Below are 25,405 nucleotides of genomic sequence, written 5' to 3'. Positions count from 1 at the left end.
TAAGTGTATGGTAAGAATTTTAATTGTTCATTTGCCGTCATATCCTTAGTGTCCATTAATATAAATCATACATTTGCTAATTGACTGTTTCAAATTCCTACTTCTGTACTTAGACTTTCTACAAGTTCAGTACAATAGAGCAATGACAAAAAAAAGTTGGCTGTGACGGCTGCTTCACATTTTGGTGAAGAAAACTGGACGGATGGGATATGTTTATTAATGGCTTTGAAGTTAGTAGATAAAATGCCATTATTTTGAGAGTTAGAAAAAGCAAATAACACCAACACAAAAGCAATCTGATGAGAATTGTCTCAGATGTTCATTCCTTGTGCGATGAGGGAAGGATAAAGGCCTGCGATGTTCTACGCATGCGCGGTTTGCGTCGTACTCGTTTTCCTTGTTGTGTAACATGGAGGTCCACGTGAAGTGCCACAGTCTTTTGACAAACCCACGTTGTAGACACGCCTACTAGTGATGTATCAGCCATTTACAGAATGCGTGTTAAATTATTTGTCCAATCATCGTGAGCTGGGCGGGGCCACACGGAGTCGGACTCACGTTGCACAAATGTGTCAAGCGCACGAGAATACCAGGCGATTTAGCTTTGTGCCTGAGACCTAATTTAAAAATAGTATGTTTACGGCCAGACGACCTGTTCACGGAAAAATACTTTCAAGTGGAGGTACACGTGTGGTGTGAAAGGTAAAAAAATATATTTTTTAAATTCAGCTATGATATGTTTTTGGTTTATTGCTACAAGGCAGCGCTAGCTAGCCAACCTCGTCGGACGTGGAAGTAAATATTGAATTGTAAATTTGTCTAGTGTTCAGTATCTCGTCGGAGCAAATTATCTGTTCAGCTGTTTGGATCGGGAATTAATGTCATAATTTTAACCGAAAGCGCGATCTTTCGGCGGCCGTCGATTATGTGTTCGGCGTGAAGCCGATAAGTAGCTAACGTTGAGTTACATGACTGCCATAACGCAGCGGACAATAACGAGGTTTTACTAATAATTGAACTATATCTAACTCCATTATGCCCTTTGAGTGCATTGGTAAGTAGCACTAAAATAATGCTGACCGGAGTGGATAAATAACTCATCCGACTTTCTCCCCTTATCTCACGATTTTCATAATTTATGGGTTTTACTATAATGTAGTTTGCTTTGTTGTTCTCTTGTAACGTATCCTGAAATAACGTTTTTGCTCGTATGTTGGGTTGTAAACTAAGTGTAGCTGAAATATAACTAAGTCCTGAAGCGGAGGGGGCAAGGCGGCTAGGGGAGAGGTTTTTTTTTTTTTTTTTTTTTTACTTGTCTTGGTTTAATGAGGGGGAAGTAGCCTTGAACTTTTTAAAGGGGGGTCAAGTTTGTTTTGCAGCCTCAAGTGTAGTTTACTGTTACTTTGAAAAATCAGATGTACTCATTTTTTCTTCCCTTACACTTTAATCGTGTGTAAGAGTCTCTTGAGTCCATGTTTGCATTTTTACCCATTTCAAGGTCTCAAGGAACATGACTAAATGTGCACTTTATAGCGAATACTGTATATAATAAGATCTTGCTTGAACGACTGGCAGTATTTTGTTAATTCAACATCATGACAATTTAATGCGCAACATAGTGCATACCTGGTCAATTTGATGCAAGCGTTAAAAAAATAGACATCATGAAGATGCACCATGGTAACAGGTAGTTTAACTTACATACGACATATACAAAACCGGCAATGCTACAGATACCGAGACCATTGTTTTTCAAAACTTTTAGACCAGTGGTTCTTGGAGGTAATGATTCAGCCCACCAGCTTCATATGTGCATTCCCAAACCCCTCTTTAGTGAAAAATAAAATAGGACTTTTTTTCCAATTCAAGACATAGGTATATGTTATTTTACTGGTGCACAGAATGAACTGCACTGAAGGGCTAAACAATGTAACATGATCATATGCAGCCAGTGATGGCCAATTGAGTTGTGCCACCACGATTTGACACGATGAGTCGAGTGTGTCTTGACCTACACAGTGGAGGCGCCGCTGAACCGCTGACACTGACTCATTGATCCCCTACGGTTCGATCGAACTCACGTTAAGACCACTGCTTTACACCCCCCCCCCAAAAAAAAAAACAAAAAAACAAAACACACACCACTAAAATAATGGCGGAGCTGAATGAATATTTTTTCATATACTATTAATACCTATCAAACACATCTCTCCGCTTGCCATCAACTGAAAATCACATCACGTGCTCAAAAATCAGGTAGCAAACAATCAAGGCTCACCTGTTTTCTGGATTTGTTCACGTGACTTTAGAAACCTGAGCCATGAATGGTTGTTACTTGAGCTATGAGCCAATGTGATTTCATTTTGAGTCAAAAGCAAGTGGCATAATGTGTTTTTAAAGGTTTTAATAGTCCATGAAAAATAATTTAGAGCTCAATTTAAAAAAAGGACTTTTTACTCCTGAAAATGGCTTGAAAAGTATAATTTTCCTGAAAGGTCAAGGCAGATCATCACAATACCTGCAACACAAAAAAATGATTCTTTTTTTTTATTCTTTTTCCCCCCAAACAGCAGCGTTCCATTATATCAAGATGTCTTCCACTCTTCCAAATTGAGCTCTCTGATTATGTAATCATGCAGAGACTGTGCTGGATTTTCACTGGCTTCTGTTTGCGCTTGCAATGGATACAACAAGTCTGCACACCCCTGTTCAAAGGCCATTTTTTTGGAGGGTTTGTGTGTGTGTGTGTGTGTGTGTGGGGGGGGGGGGGGGGGTAATTCAAGTAAATAATTTATAAAATTTAAAATTTCTCATTATTTTCTCCGCTTTGACAAGGGATCTAGGTCCATCTGAAGAAAAAATAGCCATGAAGCATCACTGCCAATTTATCATAAACATTGATATTTGCTTATTAGACATACCCTCACATTTGTTTCCAGTAGTTCGTAAAGTGTGACAAGAAAGTGTCAGTAAAAGCATATAAACTTTATTTGGGGTTAATTTGGGTGCCCTTAAAATGGTGACAGGCATGTTCTGACTCATTTAACGTGTTTGAATCTGATTGCTTAATTCTGAACAGAGGCTCTTCCCCAGTTGTTAAACAGTGGGCAAACTTGTGTAACCACATTATGTGAGTTGTTAATTTTTACTTCCAAACTCAAAAACATTTACATTTTTAATCGGGGTGTGTTTAGTTTTTACATCCCTTGGGCATTTTTGTAGCTCCAATATATTCCTGACAACTTTGAAAAATGAACAGTCTTTATGAACTTGATGCATATTGTGATGGTGGTGTTTCTAGAGCTAAATCAGTCTCATGCACGTGTACATCACATTAGTAATGATTTTGCATGACCTTAGACTAGTCTGACTTTTTGAGAATTTCACTGTTTGAAGGCTCATTTGTTTCTTTGTATTCACTAAGATGGTAGATGGCTTGTTTTGTAGTAATAGGCCACCTTACAAACCTCAAGTGAATCTTGAAAGCATAAACATCATGTGCTCCATTCCTTTTTTCTTCTGCCGTACAGTATATTAAGAAGAATGATGGAAGTGCAATCACTTTGATGTTTTACTTACTAATTACAATAAATGGTACATTTAATCATGTTTACGATACCTAATCAAATAAATAGACTTGTGTCTGGCAGTTGATAGTGTACCTAATCAAATAAATAGTTCTGTCTTGGTTGGTATGGCAAGGACTCAAAATAAAACATAAACCTGCATTTATTTTATATAGTTTTTACAAGCTACAATTTTGGTGTTGTGTTATTATAACAAGTGTGTGTGAAATATTAATGCTGAAGTTTTGCTTTGAATGTGAGTATATTGGTAAATTTTAGTAATTTTTAACTTCTCACATTTTTCTACTTCCAACCCCTTCTCATTTTTTTGCTCTCTGAACTGAAACATTTATTAGCCACTTTGTGGTTTGGCTTAGCATGATAGCGGTTTAAATCACTAAGATTGGGGTGATCTCAAAGCATATTTTTCCCGGAAATATTGGTAGATAAGAAACTTACTGTTGAGATGACATGCAATTTTTCGTAAGACACTCCCGATTGCAGCAGAGCTTTCTTGTAATTGAAAGTCATTGATATGTTTCAGACCAACATGACACAAGGTTTGCAACTGATAAAGAAAAAAAAATTGTTTGATGTAATTGTAAAAAGGGTCTCTTAGGGATTGAAATCAAATGTCGATATACGAAAATAAATACGGCCTTGTGTCAAGACAAGTTGAATCTTTGAGAATAAAAAATTGCTATCTTGGTCACCATCAATCAAAACCATGGGACGTCCTAAAATTGATTATTTTACCCTCCTAATCTGCAGTGCTGAAGACAAACCACTTTTCTGTCATTCTTCACGGACTCAAGGACCTCATGGAACCCCTTCCTGTTTTTGATCACATGAAGACTCCCGCTGACCTCGGTGATTGTCGGAATTATCACTGATGTGTGACCAAAGCGAAGAGATGCCCGCTGGCGACAGCGGCCCAGATGGCGAAGAGCCTGTGATGCCATCGACAAGAGAAAGTGGCAGGGAAGACGTGATGTCATCAGGGCAACGGGTGAGCCAGGCTCAAGACGTTGGGCAGGAAGACGAGGACATGACTAGTGGGTCGCACGACCTCTCCTCCCCAGACAATCACAGCACAGGAAGCGCCACAGGATCCACCTCGGCCTCCACAAAGAGGTACTATGACAATGACCGCATAATAATAATCAAAAGAAGAATTAACTGATAATGCAATCTTAGTAGATTCGCGGACACGTTTCATACTTGCCTTTTAACCCAGACTTGCCCTGTGTCTGTGCAGCAGTGTGAATACAGATGCGAGTAAAGGTCAAGTGCACAAAGAGATGATGAACACAGTGGCAGAGATGAAGAAAAGGCTTCCGTCTGACAAACGCACCCGTACCAAGGCCAGCACTGTTGAGGCTTTACATTATGCCCTCAAGTGTGTCAAGCAAGTTCAAGGTAACCTGCTGCTCTAGGAGATGTTTTTTTTTTTTTTTTTTGCCATTTTCACCTGTTCGAAGTATGTATGCATGCATACATACATACATGCAAACACACACACACTTGACTGAAACCCATGATTCTGAACCAAAGAGAAGTGGCCCGCGGAAGTCATGATAACTCTCTTATGTTTTTAACAGCCAATAGCGAGTATTACAAATTACTGATGCGAAATGGCCAGGATGAGAAGAGCAATGCCACTGTTTGCACTCGTGAAGAGCTGGAGAGAGTCACCTCAGAACACACCCTCAAGAACACGGTACACACTTGGCCAAACTTACCTCTCATTTGTCATCGCTCTCGTCACAACCTGCAATTGGATGTTATGAAACTGGCATTACACAGTGGACAATTTTTTGTAGGCTGATCCATATTTGATAATTTCATCATAGTTGTAGTGCAAACACATTTGCCCATATTTGCATGTGTCCCATAATTTTGCCTTACACCTGGGTGCATGTGTGAGTGTATATGTGTTTACTGCTTTTGTGTGTGTGTGACTTTGCTTGCTTGTGTGCGTGTGTGCGTGCATATGCCTCTGTGCCCCTATGTAGGACTCCTTCGTAGTGGTCTTCTCCCTGTCGAGCGGCCGTGTTCTACACGCGTCCGAGCAGGCTCCAAGCATCCTGTGCTGCAAAAGAAAGTTCCTTGAGTCAGCCAAGTTTGTGGAGTTGCTCTTCCACCAGGACGTCAACGTCTTCTACTCTCATACGGCACAGCCACATCTCCCACCCTGGACCAACTCGCACACAGGTGTGTTTGTGACAACTATTATCATTATTTGTTGTTGGTTTTTTTTTCATTTTAATTGCTGGTACTTTCACCATCATTTAAAATATTTTTGCAGGCAAGTACCCTCTAACCAGCGCAAAGGATTTTTGCTGGGGAAAAAAAAAAGACATGAAACGCAGCACTGTGCCAACCGTGTCTGATTTATTAATGTTTAGAACTACTTTTGTAGTGGTATATCTAGGCTAAAGTAATTGTATTAATGTCTTAAAGTTTGGAATTACATTTGTAGTAGTATATAAAATAGCAGCCCCAGAAGATAGATTGTGTAACATCCTGTTTTGTTTTATTTTTTGACTGTTGTCATATGTGTAAAACTAAACAAAATAAAGGCATGCAATATTTTACAAAGGAGTCACTATAACACTATTTAGCAATAAGTTTCTTCATTTTCAAATTAATTTTGTTTTTAATTAGAAAATAAATATGCACTGACTGCTAAAAAAAAAAAACTTAAAATTTCACATACCCTCCATTTAAGATACACTTCTGTAGATTATAGTCTGCTTTCTGCTGTCTCTATGATTTTCTTTTCTCTATTTACTTTTTTTGATATGGAGTTTTTCTTTTTTTCCCAAAAAACAGTGTGTCATGTTGCTATTGGTTTTAGATTTGATTTTATTATGTTAGATATTATGTTGTTTTTTTATGTTAGGCTAAATTGTAGATCTGTTCAGAACTGAATCGCCATGTGGTGTGCCGTTTTGAATTTTTTAAAACAGACCGCACACATTACAACCAAATCTATTTGATGGCCAATTTTAAAAAAAACAGGTCCAGGACCTGTAATAGTTAAACATTTTTTTAGGATTTGAAATATCCTTTGAGTACTATACCTAACTGATTGACCATTTGGCTCTTTGTGCAGAAGTGCTATTTTGTAGGAACATGTTAACTAGAAACTCAAAGCAGTTGTTGTGCGTTCCATTGAATAATAGTGAGGTTTATGAGGTTCACAAGATTTCGTAACTCCCGGTTGTTTTGGAAAGATTCAGTACTGCTGGCTTACATTTGCTTTCCATTGTATTGTAATGTGGTTGTACTGCACTACAAGTATCTTACTGAATGACAAGCTGAAAGTAAATTACATTTCTTTGTTGCTACCTCCACAGCGGGGGTTCTATTTGACTCTGCCCAGGTCAAGTCTTTCTTCTGCAGAATCAGGTCAGCATTATGTCTCTATATGTCATTTTTACAAAATTCTAACAAATATTTGCAGAAAGCTACATCTATCACAATTGTGTAACTGCTATGTACTTTTACATGACAATAAACGTCCTATTTGTGCTTCAGGGGTGGCAAGGATCGTGAGGGTGAGATGCGCTATAACCCGTTTCGAGTCACACCTTACCTGCTGAAAGTGCAGGGAACGGGGAGCGGCGGGGTGGACGACGAGCTGTGCTGCTTGGCATTGGCTGAACGCATCATTTCGGGATATGAGGGTAATGATCATTAGCACTACACACATTCAGCTTCATTCCTAATAATAATTCCATATGTGCTACATATACGTGGTAGCTGTTTTAACTTTGTGTTGTGCTTCACAAGTGTCACACTATTTCTGTATTAATTTCTCCGCCCAGCACCTCGAATCCCTATGGACAAGCGCATCTTTACCACCACACATTCACCTGGCTGTGTGTTCCTCGAAGTAGACGACAGGTCATTACCCACTCACATGTGCAAGTTAAGTATTCACTTGACCATCAAAACACCAAATGAATGCAGCCTATTTGATGATCTCCCACAGGGCAGTCCCATTGCTAGGATACCTCCCTCAAGATCTGATTGGCACGTCGTTGTTAACCAGCATTCATCCGGACGACCGTGCACTGATGCTGTCCATGCACCGGAAGGGTAAATTTTGACTTGCTTGACCTAATCCTACCAATCCTTGATGTCTACAACTTGAATCTACTATTTTTTGTGTTTTCTTTCTTTCTTTTTTCATTTTAATTCTCTAACACAGTGTTGAAGTATGCGGGCCAATCGCCGTTTGAACACTCACCGGTTCGATTGCGCTGTCAAAATGGAGACTACATCACGTTGGACACCAGCTGGTCCAGCTTCATCAACCCTTGGAGCCGCAAAGTGGCCTTCATCATAGGACGCCACAAAGTCAGAACGTAAGGAGTAAGAAATTTACAACCATGCAAGTAGGGCTGCAGCTGTCTGTGGAATATTTTTGGTTCATTGATTTTCTGCAGAAAATTAAAATTGGTGAAAACAGCTATAAACACAGATCACTTAACTAATTTCCACTTGAAGGAAGTCGTTTGCTCGTGCCTCTTCCTGAGTTGTCAATAGAATGCGATTTCTGAACAACGTTATATTATTTGTATCAGGTGGTAGGAGCAACAGTTGCACTGGAACACCCAGTCAAGCTGTTAAGTCACGAAACGCTGCCGGGAACATTGCCAAAATTAAAGCATACATTTATAAAAGAAAATTTTCACTTTTACTTAAATAATCAGTTGATGTAACGGCAATTGATTTTTTTTTTTTTTTATCAAAGCTTAAATATTTTACGCCTTCATGTCCACATCCAGTATTTTGGTAAACTTTTTTTTTTTGAGTTGGCCTTCTCACCACATTTTAGGCATGTTTCGCTGTCATGAAAAGCATCTCTATTTGTTACTATGATTAGTTTTTTCTTGTATACACTAATACGCACAGACCAAATGCCCAATAATTTCTTTGAGCCAAGATTACTTGTTTCAGCCCTTGAAATGTTCAATGTTCTCATGTGGAGAGTTCAGTGTGAAAAGTCTTATCTAATTGTTTTGCTGGTCTGCCTTTTGTATAGGACTCCACTGAATGAGGATGTGTTTGCTGCTCCGAGTAAAGTGGATTTAACTGCCACTCATGAAGAAATTAAAGATTTGCAAGCCAAGATCTATAAGCTCTTCTTGCAGGTGATTATTAAATGACTACACACGATGGCCATTTATTTGCGTTCGTAAATTGGCTGCTCATAACTTTTTTAAGAATTTTTTTTCACACCTTCATTAATGAACCCTTGTACCCACAGCCTGTCCATAACAACGGTTCCAGTGGCTACGGCAGTTTAGGAAGTAACGGTTCTCACGAGCATTACATTAGCGTAGCTTCTTCGAGTGACAGCAACGGCAATGTGTGGGAAGACTCACATCGGGAACCTGTAAGTCACATTATCTTCGCATTTACCATGACGTGTCAACGCTGAATTACATGTTACCGTTGTGTCTTCGCAGATGACGCTTCAGCAAATCTGTGCAGATGTTAACAGAGTCCGGAATTGGGGACAGCAGGCTTATTTTGATTCCAGTCACAAAATCACTCTTCTTAGTAAACCCAGTCCAGGTAGCGCAAAGAACAACACGGCAGTTTTAACAAGTTTTTTTTTTTTTTTATTTTAGTTGAAATGACGTTCTCATTCCATAGCACACCTGGTTCCGATAGCCTCCAATCCTGAGGTGGGGGAACCTGAAGAAAGCAGGAAGCAAACACACATTCCCTCATACCAGCAGATCAACTGTGTGGACAACATTATTAGGTATATGTGGTCCTTTTATCAGGTTTATTGAATTCCTGTCCCATCTTTTTAACAACTGTGCATTTTTGATGGTGCCGTACAGATACCTGGAAAGCTGTAATGGGCTAGCACTGAAACGAAAAAGTGAATCTCATGCGCTAGCCACTTCTTCTTCCTCATCCTCTACCTCCGAAGATGACAAGCCTGCCAGAGCCAATGACGCAGCTCAAGCTGCTTCAGATGGTATAAACTCATTCATATCTCAAATCTCTTTGTTGAATATGCTTGTATTTATTTTTTTATTTTTATTTCCTCTTTCTGTCCAGTGGTGATGTTAGAAAGTGAGGTGTCGGTCGGCCCTAGCACAGCAGCTGTTGTTGGAGCTCCTCTAACAGACATCACCATGTCCACTAAGGCAATGAGTGTAGTTTCTGTCACCAGTCAGTGTTCATACAGCAGCACCATCGTCCATGTGCCCCAACCTGAATCAGGTATGTATAGATATGTATTTGGAGACCTAACTTTTGCAGCTAAAGCAAATTAGAATGTTGTAATTATTCCCAAACTATGGTGTGGTGCTCGCCGTTCTTCATTTCTTTCACGCCAAACTACTTTTGGATGGGAAACAAGACTTAAAACAGAGCGCTGTGCTATCCGTGTCTGGTTTATTAAACTTTGGAACTACATTTGTAGTGGTATCCATCCATCCATTTTCTTGAACCGCTTATCCTCACAAGGGTCGCAGGCTTGCTGGTGCGTATCCCGGCAGACTTCGGGTACTCGGCGGGGGACACCCTGAACAGGTTGCCAGCCAATCGCAGGGCACACGGAGACGAACAACCATTCACACACCCAATGTCACCTAAGGACAATTTAGTATGTCCAATTCACCTGCCATGCATGTTTTTGGGGTGCGGGAGGAAGCCGGAGTGCCCGGAGACAACCCACGTGGGTTCGTGGAGAACACGCAAACTCCGCACAGGAAGGCCAGAGCCAGATGGATTTGAACTCTGATCCCTTTAACTGTGAGGCAGATGTGCTAGTGGTAACTCTAGGTGTATTTTATTCACCAACTCTCAAAGATAGATTAACATCATGTTTTATTTCTGGCTCATCTGCCCGAAGATCATGTGACTATGGACCGTGCACATCTACATAAAACTTAATAAAAAGGGCAACGTTTTGCAGAGGAGTCACTATTCCACATATTGGCATATTTCCTTTTTCCTATAACCACAATTAAAAGTATTTAAATTAAATTTTCTGATACCTGCGGGAAGCTTTTTAAAATCTCACGCATGTCTTGGAGTCCCTTTATGTACCTCTCAGCGTAATCATACCCCCATTAAACTCGGTCAATCCCAAAGACGGATTTTTAACAGATTTTTCAAGAGTCTTAGAAATGCAATCTCAGGTATTCTGTCTTGCCTATCTATCTTTATGTTTTGAGACTTTTGGATTGAACGAGTTAAGAACCACTGTATTATGGCATTGCCCTTATATTTTTTTGGAGGTGTCTTGCCTTCCAAAATGAATATAGTATCATAAAACCTTCGGAATTCTACCCCAACAGAGGCTACGGCCCTAGAGGATGTACCGATGGGCAGCGAGCCCACTGATGCTGCTCCAGCCCCGGTCCGTCCTGCACCAAGCCCTGCAGCAGAGGAACAAAAGTTTGTAGGTCTCACCAAGGAGGTGCTTTCAGCTCACACGCAGAAGGAGGAGCAAGAATATGTGGACCGATTCCGCAATCGCATTCTGCAGAGCCCCTACAGTTTCTATCTCCAGCTGGACAACAGCTCCATGGCTCACTCTCAGCACAGAGGTTTGTATTGACAAACATGAATGGATGAGGCGTGTCGCGCATGTTAAAATGAAATTTGCAACAGGTGAATATCCACGTCCAATGAACGTTGGTGGGCTTAACCGATCTCGAAGAGTAAAGCCCAGACTTCAGCGTCCCAAACCCGTGGGCTCATCAGACAGCTATACTTCTCCACCGGGACCTCCTCGTCGTGTCCCAGATGCCTCCTGGCCTTCTTCAGAATCTTCCCAGCCACAGATAGGTGTGCCCTACACTCAAACATCTCAACTTCAGGCGCCATTCTTTCCCATGATGGGGACCCAACCAGTCCCAGCTCCTGAGCAAGCGCCATCTGGAGGTCCTTCGATGATGCTGCAGCCCCCTGATCAGAACCAGATCAACTACAACGTCCACCTCTTGCAGCAAAACCAGAACCCGCCAGCCATGCAAAATATACAAATGGAACCCGTCCAGAATCTGCAGAACATCCCCAATTTTCACGGCATGCAGCCGATGGCTCCAGCCCAAAGTATCAATCCTTTCATGACACCAGTCATGGCTGTCATCCTGCCCAACTACCCAACGTTCACATCAGGTTATCCATCAATGTACCCCCCCTCCACTGTCTCCATGCTGCCCCAGGCACCCATTACCATGGCAGCATTCGCCCCTGCCGCCTCCTTCCAGCACACCCAGTTCCAAGCCCAGCCTGTACCCCAGGCTCAGACCTCTCCTGGCCCCCTACTTGGCTCTCCCAGAGCCTGCTCGTCTGTCGGGGAAGAGGAGGAGACCGCGGGCCCGCGTGCATTGTTCTCCAGCTCACGCTCAAGCTCTCCACTTCAACTCAACTTGCTGCAGGAGGAGTTGCCCAAACCCAGTGAAGGACAGAGCAGCATTGGGCACAACCTAGCAGAAAGTCTTCATGAGCAGGCTGGCAATGAGGTGATTGCAATTCAAGTTCACAGTTAACGGAATTGCCTTTCGTACAGTAGCTAACGTTTTCCTCTCCCCAGGGTGATACCCCGAGTGATTCTGGGAACCACGATGCTCAGTCCACATCAAGTGAGCTGCTCGACCTCCTGCTGCAAGAAGATGCTCGGTCAGGGACGGGCTCCAATGCCTCAGGGTCTGGATCAGGAGAGTCTGGAGGCTCGCTGGGATCTGGTTCTGGATCTGGCTCCAATGGAACATCTACCTCACATACTGGTAAGAATTCCTCAATATAAGAGCTTTTACTTCACACTTTCATAGTAGTACAGTGGAAATGCCAAAACCAAACACAAACACCTCCATTACTCTTAATCTTCAAAACTGGCCTAATTTCGAAACTATTAAATCATTCAATCCTTTTTTTCTTTTTTACATTTTTTTAAAAATACAGACATTGAATACAAGTTATTTAGCATTTACATTTTTTTTCAAGTGTTGAATAGCTGCTACTAAACGAATTAAGTGCTAAAGTAAAGAATAACTCTAGGTAATTAAATACCAAGGTAATCATTTAACTTATATATTTAAGTAATAAATTACTTAAATACCTAAAGTATTACATTACTTTTCTATTTACCACCTAAAGTAATCAATTATTAGTACTTAAATACCTAACATAATTGATTTCTTTAGTACATAAAATAATCGTTTACCTAAAGTAATCCGTTACTTTAGTACTTTTAATACCTAACTTAGTCAACTATTTTAGTAGTGTAGTATTTTAGTAGTGAACAATTTTCTTTTTGTCTTTGTTTACAGGCAGCAGCAACAGCAGCAAATATTTTGCTAGCAACGATTCCTCGGACACATCACGAAAAGCCCGCAAAAGCCAGGAGGCGCCGGCAGAACACCAGCGCAGCTTCGACAATCAGGTGGAGAGCTCGCTGTGGAGCATGATCCAGCACACATCAGATCATGTCATGATGACCTACCAGATCCATACCAGGTACACGCATATGCTCACGGTTCCCTATTGCTTGCCAATGGCACGTGACCAAACTCGAAAAACAGGTGAGCAAACAGGGGCTTTGCATTTATGTTTTAAGCTAAACTTGAGCTGCTTCCATGGTAAGCAATCACTTTACAAAGAATGCATGTCACGCTACCATTATCAAAGGTTCCTTTTGGGTGTTTGTTTTTTTTTTAAGTTAAATTTACTATTCATCCGACAGACAGTTCTCACATGTTCTTCCTGAACCTACCCTAGCACCCTCAGTAGGAGGAGGTTATATGGCCAAGCGCAGACAGCCAATCAGTGTCTACCTCTGGGTATGTTTCACCTTTATTTTCCAACCCCCAACAACTCAAGCACAAGAAGCCCGATTGCATAAAAACAGGTCTCGTCATACAGAAAGCATGAATCGAAAGATTAAAAATGATTTTGGTGCAATTGAAAAATATTACTGTGACTGTTATCTATTGATCACAAGCAAATCTCCTAATCTGAAACCTTTCCACTATATATTTAGCTTGTGTTATCTCCTGCAGGGACCAGAATGAAGTGTTGGCTGAGGACAGGGAAAAGCTGCGAGTGCTTCAGCCCCTCCAGCCTTGGTTCAGCCAAGATCAACGAGAGGAACTGGCCCTTGTCCATCCCTGGATCCAGCAACACACCATCCCACAAGAGATCGACACTCAGGTGGGAACCTGCACGCACACTAGGCTACAGTTTTTCACATCAACCGCTCGCCCAGACATCCACGTGACCGTGCCCCCATATCTCTCAGGGTTGCGTGACCTGCGGCGCCGGCGCGGCCCTTTCGCCCCCGCCCCCAGATCCTGACAGCTCATCCCCTCTGGACGTCCTGGAGCCGGACTCCATTGCGGACACTTGAGAGCTGTGAGCCCAGACTACCACCACTCCCACCATGCAACTTGTCTGATCGGGCCAGAGGATTTCTCCTCTTTCCGAGCTTGATTTCTAAAGTGGGCGAGAGAAATGGCCATTTAAGTGACTGACTGCTGTCACGGGACCATGACTAGTACTGTATACCACTCTATGTTGTATTTAAAGTATATCCTCCGACTTCTTGATGCCCATTTCGAGATGGCCGCCCTGAGCCCTGAACATGAACCATGTGTTCCCACATCAGGTCTGGGTCAGATGTGAACACATGGGACAAAGACCATACTGGCCCAGTCCAAGTATCGGGACACAACGGAAGCCCTTCAGTGACAATGGAGCACAGGTTGAAAGACTATTTCAGGAAGTGGGTTTCATTGTGAACAGCCCCTGAACATGAGCACTGTGCGCACAACAAAGACATCGCTGGCCAAGTTTGTGCACCCCAACACAAAGCGATCGCTTAATGTACTCGGTGTACACTGTTGTACAGTACATGAACTCTTTCTGTGACATAATGTCACCCCATGGTGGAAACACGGTATATTGTTTGAGATGGTTGTCTGGATACAAAGACATGTGCTGCTTTCTGAAAATTTGTAATCTTTTTGGATGAATTGCTGCTGCAGTGTCATCCCTGTATATTCCGTCGGTTGATTGTCGTTGAGCTACCCGTTAGTTACGCAGACTCCTAAACAAATGCACAAACACTACGATGATCACTTCAAAGAGAATTTACAGACACCCCCCCCAAATCCTGCCCTGTCCTAAAGTCACTGTACTGTGTACATGTGATCCTGGGAGTACTGACGTGTTCCTTTTTTTTTGTGTGTGTGTGTGTGTGCGTGTGCGCGTGTTTCCACTCGACTCCGAATGTTGTAGCTGGTTATGTGCCGCTGTAAGTGAGCGCGTGACTGCTGCTTCCTACCATACAGTGGCCCAGCCGTGCAAAACCGACCTGGTTTTCTTAACAATTTGAGAATGAGATTATTCATATGTCATGTTTTTTTTGTAGGAAAGATGTACACAAAAATTCACAGTTGTATAAAAGCCATTTTGTCTTGAATTCAGGGACTGTTTGTGACACAAAGGAATGAATAAATAAACTATGATGTCTGAGATTTTTAGTATTTTTTTACTCAATGAAAAAGACATCTACTTCAGAAATATTTAATACATGTCAACAAAATACCAATTCCAGTCCTTCCAACTTCAAAATGATCATATTATCCCTCTCTCATACGTTTTTTTTCAAAATGTATACAAGACAAAATTGACCGATTCAAACCGTTCCAAAATTAAATTGTTCAGGTCATCCCTACAATAATAATTTCCCCCCAAATTTGCAAATAACTGCAAGAAAAAGACAATTCCATTTAATTTAGTTTATCTCCATGATGTTACAGAATCCAAAAATTATTTAAACGATATGATTCCAAAGCAGTCCACATCATTGCATATGTTTCCTCAATTTTTCATTCGCTTTCAGCATTCACACGCAATCCTCCAGAAATTGCCGCATCTAGTTGCAACATACTGTGCAATAATTCGGAAGAGCGGTCACCACTATAAGGAGCCCTTCAACGTTACCTAAGTGCAGATATAGTGAAACAACAGCAACGAAAATTTGACAGATACATCAAAGCTGTAACAGAATTTTCATTCACTAATTTACAACCGAGTCAGGCGTCACTTAGAATACAGTAACGCACCTCCATTGAATAACATCAAGGTGGCACTGTGGTACCTTGTAGTAGCGTAGATTTATGCGACATGATGAACAAAACATTCACTGTGTTTGTGCCTTTAGAAAAACATGAGGCTTTGGGTTTTTTGCGTTGTTCGGATGACACACACATCTCTGTGGAATCTCTCCTTGCCAGAACTCTCAGCAGTGTGGGTGTGAGTAGCAGGCAGCCTCTGGACCAGCCAGTGACCCAATTGTCACTTTTCTCACTTGCGACACTTCTGCATCTCTGCAAAAGTTTAAACATACCCAGTTTCACTCGTTATGCCACGTATGTTCCCACTTTTTTTTTGTTTTTTTTTACCTTTGTCCAGATCAATGACTTTGCTTGGTGTGTTCATGTTGACCTCCTTCAGCAAGTTGTTCTTAAAGTCTTCAAATCACACCATAGGAAATGTAAATGTTCATTTTCTCAAATACAAGCTGATGCTGGGTTGTTTTTTACTCACCAAGTCTGTCGTCCGGTTCCCTGATGGGCAACGTTGCCTCGGTAACGTACATCTCAAACTCGTCGGAGCTGCTGTGACTTCTGTTGGACCTGCATGCAGATCTGGGAGGAAGTCACACAAATTAAACTCAAGTCGTAACCTTCAAATCACAAGCATGCCCCGAATTAGTAAATCAAGTCATCACTTGGATAAAGACAGTGATTCTCAGTAAAGACTGTAAATGAGACCTTTATCGATAAAAATTGTATAAACATACCTAATTTTTTTCTGTTTTTAACATTAACAAAAGAAAAAAATATATATAAATCAACTTTCAGCAAATGATAACCACGCTTTTACAGGGTTCATGCAGGTTATTCTGAAACTGAAAGAAAAAAAAAGTGCATTAAAGTGCCTGAAGCAAAAAAGGTCATTCCTAGTTTAAACAAGAAACATTTTTGACCAAAAAAGATTACATCAATAAATAATAATAAATATAAAGTGATCTGGGACATAACACATGAGCACCAATATCTTAAACATTTCAACCTGAAGAAAAAGGTTTGAGGGGATGTTTTTCTAATATTCATCATGAATATGATTTAGAAAAAAGATGTTGGCAACAGTCAGAATTTGGCAATGAGAGCGCCACCGCACCACCTGGTGCTGTGGGTGTGCAAGTACATGTCACATGGCAAAAGCAAAACCCGTCCCCCCTGGCATCGCATCGCGCCCTCCCTGGGGGGTGTCCCAATATTTGCGAAGGGCTGGATTAAGCAAATTGAACAATTTTGCTTATTTACTATCGAAGGCGGTATTGGAGTGCAGTGATGATGACGTGTAGAGCGTTATTGAATAGATAAATATTTCACTCAATTATAATTATGTTTTTAATCATGGTTATATTTTTTTATTTTTTTTTTATTCTTCATACAATATGTGACTTTTTTTTACCAGTGCATACTCACCTCATGGATTCCACTGAATATAGCTCTGAAATCAAAAGAAAATCACAGTGAGAAACATAATGTTGTGTATAAATCTGGAATCAACAGCAATTTATATGCCCAAATATGTCGTTTTATGTTTTTTAATAATTCAACCATTCAATCCCAGGTACGGTACTTATTTATTACTTAACTGTGTATTTTTAAAACATTTTCAAGTGTTAGGTTAAATGAGTTGTCTAAAATTGGCTGGTACTAAGAGTTAATCATAGACAAACTATTAAATTATTACTTCTAGAAATAGTTAAATAAGTTGTCAAGCACTGTTAGTGACTCAATCAAATAGTTAGCGCCTCTTTTTTTAGCTCCTATGTTTCAAATCGTAGATATTTAAAATGACAAATTAATCCAATTAAATCGATTTATTTCCCAGGCCTAGTGAAAGATTGTATAATTAGTCTTTGTTTTTATTACAAAACACTTCATTTTTATAAAAACAAACGTATTTTGCTTGGCTGAAACGGTAACTGTCGACAGCTTGATTCACACCTGTCGTTCTACGTCTGCGTGTGATGAGGATGATGATGAGGACGACAAACGCCAGAAGCAGGAAGGCAGTGAGGACGAAGCCCAGAGGCAGGAGAAAGTTTTGTCTGTGGTCGGGAAGGACGACGTTGATGACCCGTGGTGAGTCCACGTTGTTAGCATCTGAAGGGTGAGCGAAGGAAACCTCTTATCAAGCAGTGTGCCAAATATAAAGTTTAGAACAGGTAAAATGAATAAAAATGCCCTAAAGGAATTTATTATTATTATTTTCTCTCCTTTCTTGATGCACAAATAAGTGTCTCGCTGGCTCCATCTATTTCCATTCTTCATGAAACAGGAAGTAATTTGCTAATCAATATACGGACATTAAACACAGACATACACATGGAAAACACTTTTTTTTTTAATTGTTGGAGAATTTAGTTTTAAGCATTAGCTTTTAAAGTCACAATTGAATAACGCTTTATAGAGTTTGGAGTTGTTCCAAACTATTAAAGGGATTCTTATTTTTTTGCAGTTGGCCTGGTTTCTGGGTTTGGTCATGTGACGTTCACAAATTGACCTTTGATTGGTTGGTTGGGTCCCAGAGTACATGTGACGTCATTCACAGGCGACAGTAAATGCCTATGCATTTTTAAAGTAATTAGTGTGCAAAAAAAACTAATGAGGTTTTAAAATTGTAGGCAAAATCATCACTACTTCCTTTGGAAAATGGCTAAATAAGTAAGGACTATACTGACTGTTTTTTTAATTCACATTTTTCAACTTTTTTAGAAGCTACTTGTTGAACACCCTTTATATATGCAGGTGAGGTTTTAAATCCACACTAAATTCATAAAAACAAGATGCAGTGATCAAATATGGTAATCCAGCGGTGTCCAAATTACAGCATGGGAGCCATTTGTGGCCCAGCATCCATCTTTAAGCGGCCATCGAAATGGTTCTAAATTTAGAGATCTGTTTCAAACAATGGTCTCTGACCAAAGCAAAACCTTGTAAAATCCTTATGGAAGACTTATTGAATATTGTAATACATTAACAATCTGCAATTACCTGTTTAAATTATGTTAGTGTGCTTGATGTCAGGTCCAAAAAAACATAATGAAAGTGGCCCTTGCATCCTTCGATTTTTTTTTTTTTTTTTTTTTTTTTCATGGAGCTCTGGGCTGAATCAAATATTGTTGCAATTTATATGGGCTGTAGGTTCTCCACCCCTGCTCCAAGGTTACCAAATATTTTTAATTTACTCAAATCAAAGTCTATTTTAGTTCAAACACGCATTAGTAAGTCTTCTTTGTCTCTGAACCGTACTAAATGTTGAGCTCACTTCCATTTGGACTAAAAAGTCGGCTGGCATGAGGTTAAGAAGTTAACACTCAGCATATGTGGCCAAAAGCAAACAGTCACGCCATATGACTCGTTGTCTGCAGTAAAACCATAAAATATGATGAGTGCCAGTGAAGGAAGGCCGCGCAGACATACTGAACTGTTTGTCAAATGAGAGCATTCCAAATATGATCCTTTTGTTTATTTTCTCATATCCCCCATTGTAGCAATACACTGTATACTGTATATGAGTGTTTTTGTTAGTGGATCTTCTTCCTTTGAGGGGATGATGAGGGAAAAGGAGAGCTGACCTACATCTAAATCTCTCCTTAATTCAACTCCTTCCCTCCCCTGTGTTTTTCACCAGCTGCTAGACACATGAAACACACTCCACCTTTTTTTCCCTCCGTTTTCCAACCAAAAATACTTTCCTGACTAAAGAGGACCGGAAAATAAACCTGAGTATGTGGGATTCTCAGGGAGGAAAAAAGTCCAATAGGCCTTCCAAGTCAGTCAATGGGAGCCAAAATCAACATGGCCGCAGACAGTCAGAAAAAGACACAAGATGATCAGCTTGTATATCAATCTGTGCATTTAGGTCCAACATACTGAAAGAAGAACTCTATAATGATAAAACTGAACCTTCTCAATGTAAAATCCGGAATTTGAACCAAGATTCAGTGAACGCTTTTTCGAATGCCTGAAGAAAAACAGTTCCAAACCGTGACACAGAAAACACCATGCAGTGTTTTGTTTACACCAAACAATTTCAACCTTGTTTTTAATTGGACGGTCAAAACAACTCAAAACACGTGTGAAATTGTGTTATAGTTATAGCCCAATGATAACAAGCCAGAACTTCAATGAGGGTGTTTACACTTGAACATTCACATTGTTATTTATTTATTTTCTGATTTATTTATGATCTCAAAACTAAAATATATCAATTGAGCTTTTAACATGATTGGTCACATTAATGGTGATAACATTTGAGGTAAATACCCCACATTTTCTCTTTGATTTCTTATTTTGTTAAGTGTCAAAAGACGGCATTTAAGGGTGTGTAGACTTGTTATGTCCACTGTATACACATTTTAATAGAGGTGTGCCAAAAAAATAGATTTAGCCAGCTTTACTCCTTGTGATTTTTGCAATCACATCTAGTCTCTACCAACATCAACTAACTGCCATTAAAAAAAAAAAAAGTATTCTCAATTGCTGATTAAGAATGCTAATTAATTAATCAATTATAACGTCGTTGCATGATATGACAAGTCTCCAACGCTAGTTGCTAACTGCGCATGTGGTGCTTTCAAGTGCAGTCGGACATTTTAAACTGAAACTTAAAAAAGTTGTTGAAACCTAAATAACTACAAATGTCTAAAAAGGTGTGCTTCGTATTAATCAATACAAGCTGATGTTAAATCAAGATAAATAATGGGGGTGAACTTCCATTTATATTTTACTTAATTACAGTAAATGGTACATCAAGTCACTTCGACGTAATATACCTAGTCAAGTAAGTTTCCCGTCATCCATTCTAGTGGTTGGTTTGTCAATTATTAAAAAAAAAAAAGAATAAACAACTGTGATCAACATGATGTGTTAGTGGAAAAAGGCAAATCAGAATCGAATCATGAAACAGTTAAAGATTCCCTCCCCGACATTTGATTGTTTATCTTCTTATTAATTGGTTACAATATTGTTACACTTGTCTGACAGTTAAGAAGTTTAACAACTTACTTGCCTGTAAAGATTCAAGGTTAACCCTGGAACGATTTATTTACTTTTGTGTGAAACTTCTTAAAATCCTCCAAGTTAAACTTTTCCATAACAATTAAATCACGTGGCTTTTTTTTTTTAAAGGAAGGTTGGAGTGTCTTCTTAGCTCTGAACAAAACGAGGATTAATTGTGAGGGCAGAGATGGATTTCAACTCCTGTGGATAAAATTCCGCAGGAATTAGATCATATTGGCACAGACGCATGCACACACACGCACTCACACACACACTCGACCACAGGAATTTCTCCAAAACCTTCTAAATGATTTTGCCACATTTATACATCGACCATTATCATCTGGGACTTATAGCCTTCACATTCAGCATTCACTATTCTTCTTTGCTACACTGAGAAATATGAACTCAAAAACCTGCTCATAAAAAGAAGAATGCTGTTCATGCACCCAAGACAACACCACTTCCTGTAATACACACACAACCAAATACATACACAAACATACCCTGGATGGGGAAAGGCAATTAAAAGTCCGCAATGTGAAAGACTTTTTAGTGAAGGGTGAGCGATGCCTTACATGGCGACTGGGTGGTGCGTTTGCGGTTTGGGGGGCGGGGGGGTTGGCGTCAGACACGCTGAGAGAGCAAAGAAAACAAATGAAATAAACAGAAAAAGGGGCTTTCTCACATTCAGGGGATGAAACGTGAACTCAGCAGTTTGATGCTGAGAATGAAAATGAGGCAAAGAACAGATGTTAGGTTTTGTTTTCGTTTTGTTCTTAATCGCACTCGTGATAGTCTTAGTTCAAGTCTGTTAAATCACTCACACTGACTGTGTGTATGTATGTGCTCTTCGTTTATGCTGCATAGTGGGGACCAAATTCCACCTTTTACTGTCTTTTAGGGATCTCTTGCACTTGTGAGGACCATTCTGGTGGGCCCCACAAGTTCAGATGTGTTTTTGAGGGTCAATTCTTGCTTTTGAAGTACAGGTTTGAAATTGATTTGAGTGGATGTTTTGGTAAGGGTTGGGGTTAGGCAAGCTTTTGTAATGTTTAACATTAGGGTTAGAGGCTAGGAAATGCATTATGTCAGTGGGATGTCCTCATTATGATAGAAAAAGACCTTTATGTGTGTGCGTGTGTGTATGCGTGTGTGTGTGTGTGTGTGTGTGAAAGTGAAAGCGAGTGAGGGGGAGTGAGTACACATTGGTGTATAATCATTTTTCAGGGTCAGTTGGAGGGTAAAGGCTTGTTTCTCTTTGTTTTTCATAACTTAAGTGATAGTTCAACTTTGAACACAGAGCCATGTGATGTCTCCCAGCCAATCAGGAAGGGCATACAAAAGAAATTCAGCTAATGCACTGTGGGCTTTGCTATTTTTAACCCTTCTGTAATGTTTGTTTGCAAGTCACAGCAATAATGGTTGAAATGACCTGGTGCGTATTACGTCGCCCAGGAGATGTGTGCATTCAACCAAAAGTGTCAAAAACTCAGTGTTTTAAATGAAAACACTCACAAAGTAACAAAGCCAATATATGATGTATACTTGTGTGTTACATTCGTTGCTCTGGAATTGTAAACAATCGTAACTTGGGTCGATTTGACCCAGAATCATGCGTAATCATCTAAAGTTTTAAAATCATTTTTGTGTGTGTGTAATCCTGCTATCCATCCATCTAGCTGGCTTGCTAGCTATCAAGCTAATAGTTTACCTTTATCTGCACTGGGCAATGCTTTGGCTGGGTCAATCGCTGGTGGGTCCACTGTGACCAGAAATTGTCTCCTCTCGTGCAAACCACAGTAATGATGATGAAGGTGGCATGAATACATCCCCTGGTCAGTGACCTAAACAGTCAGCACAAACATGTATAAAAATCCATCCATCCATCAATTTTCTGTTGCCACTCATCCTCATACCTGCAGGTCAGATATGATGAGTGAAAAGTCTCCCTCTGAAAAGGCCTGGTTGCTGATGTTCATCTTCCTCCGGAGGAACAAGGGTCCATAGCTACGCTGCTCGCCTGAGGCATACAGGTCTACCAAGCGGTCCGCGCGATCGTGGTGGATTCCTGGGGACTGACGATCCCAGTGGACTACCTAAAGGGTGCGTATTTTAAGTCATTCTTCTCTTGTAGGGCACACTGGACGTAAAACGGGGTAGGTGAACTTTTGAACCATTTGTAGATGTATTTAAGAAAAAAAAAAAGACAACTTGAAATATATCTTTTGTGACAGAAGTCCTGGAATATTTCTTACTCCCCTCGTAAACGCTCAGTGGATCTGATTCTGATTGTAACTCACCCCTGGAATGGAAGATGATGTCAGACCCACCTGCTGATCCGACTCTTCATTGCTCCAGTCCGTCCACACGTTTCTCCTGTTGACACAAGGCAGCACCACGGTGCTTCCCAGCAGCACCACATACACCGCTTTGTGGCCATCCCAGTAGCGCTGTTCTTTACGACCTGGGGGAATGCACAGAAAGGTCACCGGCCAGCTGTACTGTGTCAATGTATGATACATCAAGCTTGGAAGTGGCGACGTACGTGATTTGGTCACGTTCAGTTGCACTCGGACCGTCTCGTACAAATGGCAGTAAAGATGGTGGAGGTTGCAAGAGTACAGACCTTTGTCGTTCATCGTCACATCTAACAAAAGAGATGATTTTGAATGACTTCAAGTTACTCTAGAATCTTTAATATGTAACCTTAGTTGTCTGATAGGCCACGGCATTAAGCACACTTTAATTCTGGGCAAAAATCATTTTGAAAATTACTGAGTATGACTGTTTACCCAGTGCCATCTATATTGTTAGGTAACTACTATCAGGTAGCTTATTAGATTGTACTGTGGCTAGCTAGTTGTAGGTAGATTGATTCAATGAACTATATCCAAAAATAGAAAACTAATCAAAAAACTACATTTCAAATTAACTACCAAAACTTCCAAAACTACCACACTGCGTCACTTTTCAGAGGGACCATGCATACATGGCCAAAGAGTATCACCTTTGATGACCAGTGAGAAGTTCCCATCCTTGAAGGCTTTCTGGCTGAGGCCGACTCTTTTCAGGTTGTAGGAATTGTAAATCCTTTGCTCTCCTGCAGAGTACATGTCCAGCACTCTCTCCATGCTATTGTCCACATCGACCCGGAACACATCCCAGTGGACCACCCTCTGTCTGTCCCTAAGGTTGTCCCTCGTCCACACCATGCGGCCACTGACGCATTGTAACGTCACGCTGGAGCCAGCCGGGGCGCTCACATTGTAGACAGCGGCCACAACACTGCTACTGCTGCTGTCTGATTGGGCCCACACTGAGGGGCACAGAAAGCGCACACAAGAACATATAAAGTTAGGAAAGCATTTTGGAGACTTTCAAAGCGTGGGACAGCATGTGTCTTCCCTGAGGTCTTTGTGAAATTTCATGTCAGAGGGTCCAGTCTAAATACCCTAAATTTCAGACAATTAGCTGCTGAAATGAGAAAGACTCCTTTTAAGTTTTTTTTGTCAGCAGGATAAAAGAACAACAAAATTCTTTTGTTATTATTCTCAAGCTGCTCTGTCTTGCCTGAAGTCCTCTGGCATCCACATCACACACTTTGAAAAACCACTGATGAAAACCACACACATATGCAAGAAGTGCACAAACGGCTGTAACACACCTGCAGTGAAGAAGTAGCCCACGGACACTGAAAAACAACCACAGTTTAATCACATAAAAAGCCATAATTATTATTTGCAACATGGCAAAGTGATCTTATTCAGTTAGGCAACAAAATACTCATTCTTTGTAGTTATTTAAAGAAAGTTTGGACAAGAGGCTATACACTGTACATTGAACTAGTCAGCAGTTTTAACACTGTAAAACCTATGCTATATTGATGTAATTCATCAATCTTACTGCTGCGTTCCACATATTGAACCAACAATTACCTTTCTTGTTCAGTCAAATTGTTAGTTACAGTATAAATTGTGATATGTCAATATGTAATGATATATAATGTCATACAGTAAGACCTTGCCTTAAAATATCTAAAACATCATTAATAAACCATTCTATGCCCTTTAGACGCCTAACAAGAGATGATGAGAGTAGATAATGGGAATTTATTAGCATTCACAGTAATTGTGCAACTAATGAAATGAAAACAGTAGCAGCCAAACTTACTGTGTATTAAGAGCAGAGCCTGAAAGAAGATTTCCTCCCGGTGGCTCTTCATGTTGCTTCTACTAAGTAACAAGACCGTTTTGCAGATTGAATATTGTTCTTAAAGAGGAAAAAACACGCAAACAAAAAAATAGTCTTGTTTATCCATTCATGGGACTTGACTTTTGTGTGCGTGTGTTTGAAGAGTTCCACTTACAGTTGAGACTCCTGCACAGAACCAAAGTGAACCGTCCCATCTGGGAAAATGAAACCTGACACAAGCAGACCCCTCCTCTCAGAACTTTACCCGAGACATCCCAGAAAAATTCCTGCTTGTTTTATTGGGTTCAGTGTGTGTGCGTGTGTGCGCGCGTCGCGTGTGTTTTCATTTGCTGTCTTTTGACTTGTAATTATTCCCTTAGTGTAGGACAACCCAACAAAGATTTGCAAGGTTGAAAACTTAAAACTAGAACAGGATCAAAACAGAACATCAATCAATCCATCCATCCATTCATCCCTCCATCCTTCTTCCGTTTATCCTCCACCTCTTTCTGA

At 40.4% G+C, this 25,405-nt stretch overlaps 2 protein-coding genes and 1 long non-coding RNA gene across 4 annotated transcripts; 2 read left to right on the top strand and 1 right to left on the bottom strand.

The window, feature by feature from the left end:
- Positions 1-552: 552 nt before the first annotated feature.
- Positions 553-15,086, top strand: per3 (period circadian clock 3). The gene is made up of 22 exons (XM_088422724.1): positions 553-702; positions 4,338-4,700; positions 4,825-4,985; positions 5,168-5,286; positions 5,582-5,780; positions 6,929-6,980; positions 7,110-7,258; positions 7,400-7,478; positions 7,567-7,673; positions 7,786-7,942; positions 8,623-8,731; positions 8,848-8,976; positions 9,050-9,158; positions 9,240-9,351; positions 9,434-9,573; positions 9,657-9,821; positions 10,904-11,155; positions 11,220-12,076; positions 12,148-12,340; positions 12,884-13,070; positions 13,613-13,763; positions 13,852-15,086. The coding sequence occupies exons 2-22, from the start codon at positions 4,459-4,461 to the stop codon at positions 13,957-13,959; spliced, it is 3,777 nt and encodes a 1,258-aa protein (XP_088278850.1). The 5' UTR covers positions 553-702; positions 4,338-4,458; the 3' UTR covers positions 13,960-15,086.
- Positions 15,084-25,194, bottom strand: LOC148419035 (matrix remodeling-associated protein 8-like). 2 transcript variants are annotated; one of them, XM_088422725.1, is made up of 13 exons: positions 25,068-25,194; positions 24,872-24,970; positions 24,366-24,392; positions 23,709-24,017; positions 23,247-23,348; positions 23,032-23,165; positions 22,618-22,797; positions 22,413-22,545; positions 17,639-17,797; positions 17,111-17,135; positions 16,164-16,264; positions 16,019-16,087; positions 15,084-15,943 (listed from the first exon to the last, which is right to left on the bottom strand). In XM_088422725.1, exons 2-13 carry the CDS (start codon positions 24,921-24,923, stop codon positions 15,921-15,923), a joined length of 1,314 nt encoding a protein of 437 aa, XP_088278851.1. In that variant the 5' UTR covers positions 24,924-24,970; positions 25,068-25,194; the 3' UTR covers positions 15,084-15,920. The 2 variants fall into 2 exon arrangements, with proteins under 2 accessions (XP_088278851.1, XP_088278852.1); XM_088422726.1 differs by having other exon boundaries at positions 24,872-24,933; positions 25,068-25,131.
- LOC148419036 (uncharacterized) lies at positions 17,631-23,288 on the top strand. Its single transcript, XR_015866538.1, has 3 exons — positions 17,631-17,776; positions 22,624-22,804; positions 22,936-23,288. It is a non-coding gene; the product is annotated as an uncharacterized LOC148419036 (long non-coding RNA).
- Positions 25,195-25,405: the final 211 nt, after the last annotated feature.

The sequence above is a fragment of the Hippichthys cyanospilos genome, chromosome 9 (assembly GCF_059441005.1).
Source record: "Hippichthys cyanospilos isolate Australia breed blue-spotted pipefish chromosome 9, RoL_Hcya_1.0, whole genome shotgun sequence".
In the NCBI taxonomy this organism is placed as follows: domain Eukaryota; kingdom Metazoa; phylum Chordata; class Actinopteri; order Syngnathiformes; family Syngnathidae; genus Hippichthys; species Hippichthys cyanospilos.
This window is presented reverse-complemented; position numbering and strand designations above follow the sequence as displayed.

Excerpts from the sequence above, each read along its gene's own strand:
- per3 (XM_088422724.1), top strand. The coding sequence starts at position 4,459 with ATGTGTGACCAAAGCGAAGAGATGCCCGCTGGCGACAGCGGCCCAGAT. Across the intron at positions 8,732-8,847 it reads TCTATAAGCTCTTCTTGCAG|CCTGTCCATAACAACGGTTC; the intron begins GTGATTATTAAA and ends TTGTACCCACAG. Across the intron at positions 9,159-9,239 it reads TCTTAGTAAACCCAGTCCAG|CACACCTGGTTCCGATAGCC; the intron begins GTAGCGCAAAGA and ends CTCATTCCATAG.
- LOC148419035 (XM_088422725.1), bottom strand. The coding sequence starts at position 24,923 with ATGAAGAGCCACCGGGAGGAAATCTTCTTTCAGGCTCTGCTCTTAATA. Across the intron at positions 24,018-24,365 it reads GGGCTACTTCTTCACTGCAG|TGTGGGCCCAATCAGACAGC; the intron begins GTGTGTTACAGC and ends TGTGCCCCTCAG. Across the intron at positions 23,349-23,708 it reads CTTCTCACTGGTCATCAAAG|ATGTGACGATGAACGACAAA; the intron begins GTGATACTCTTT and ends CTCTTTTGTTAG.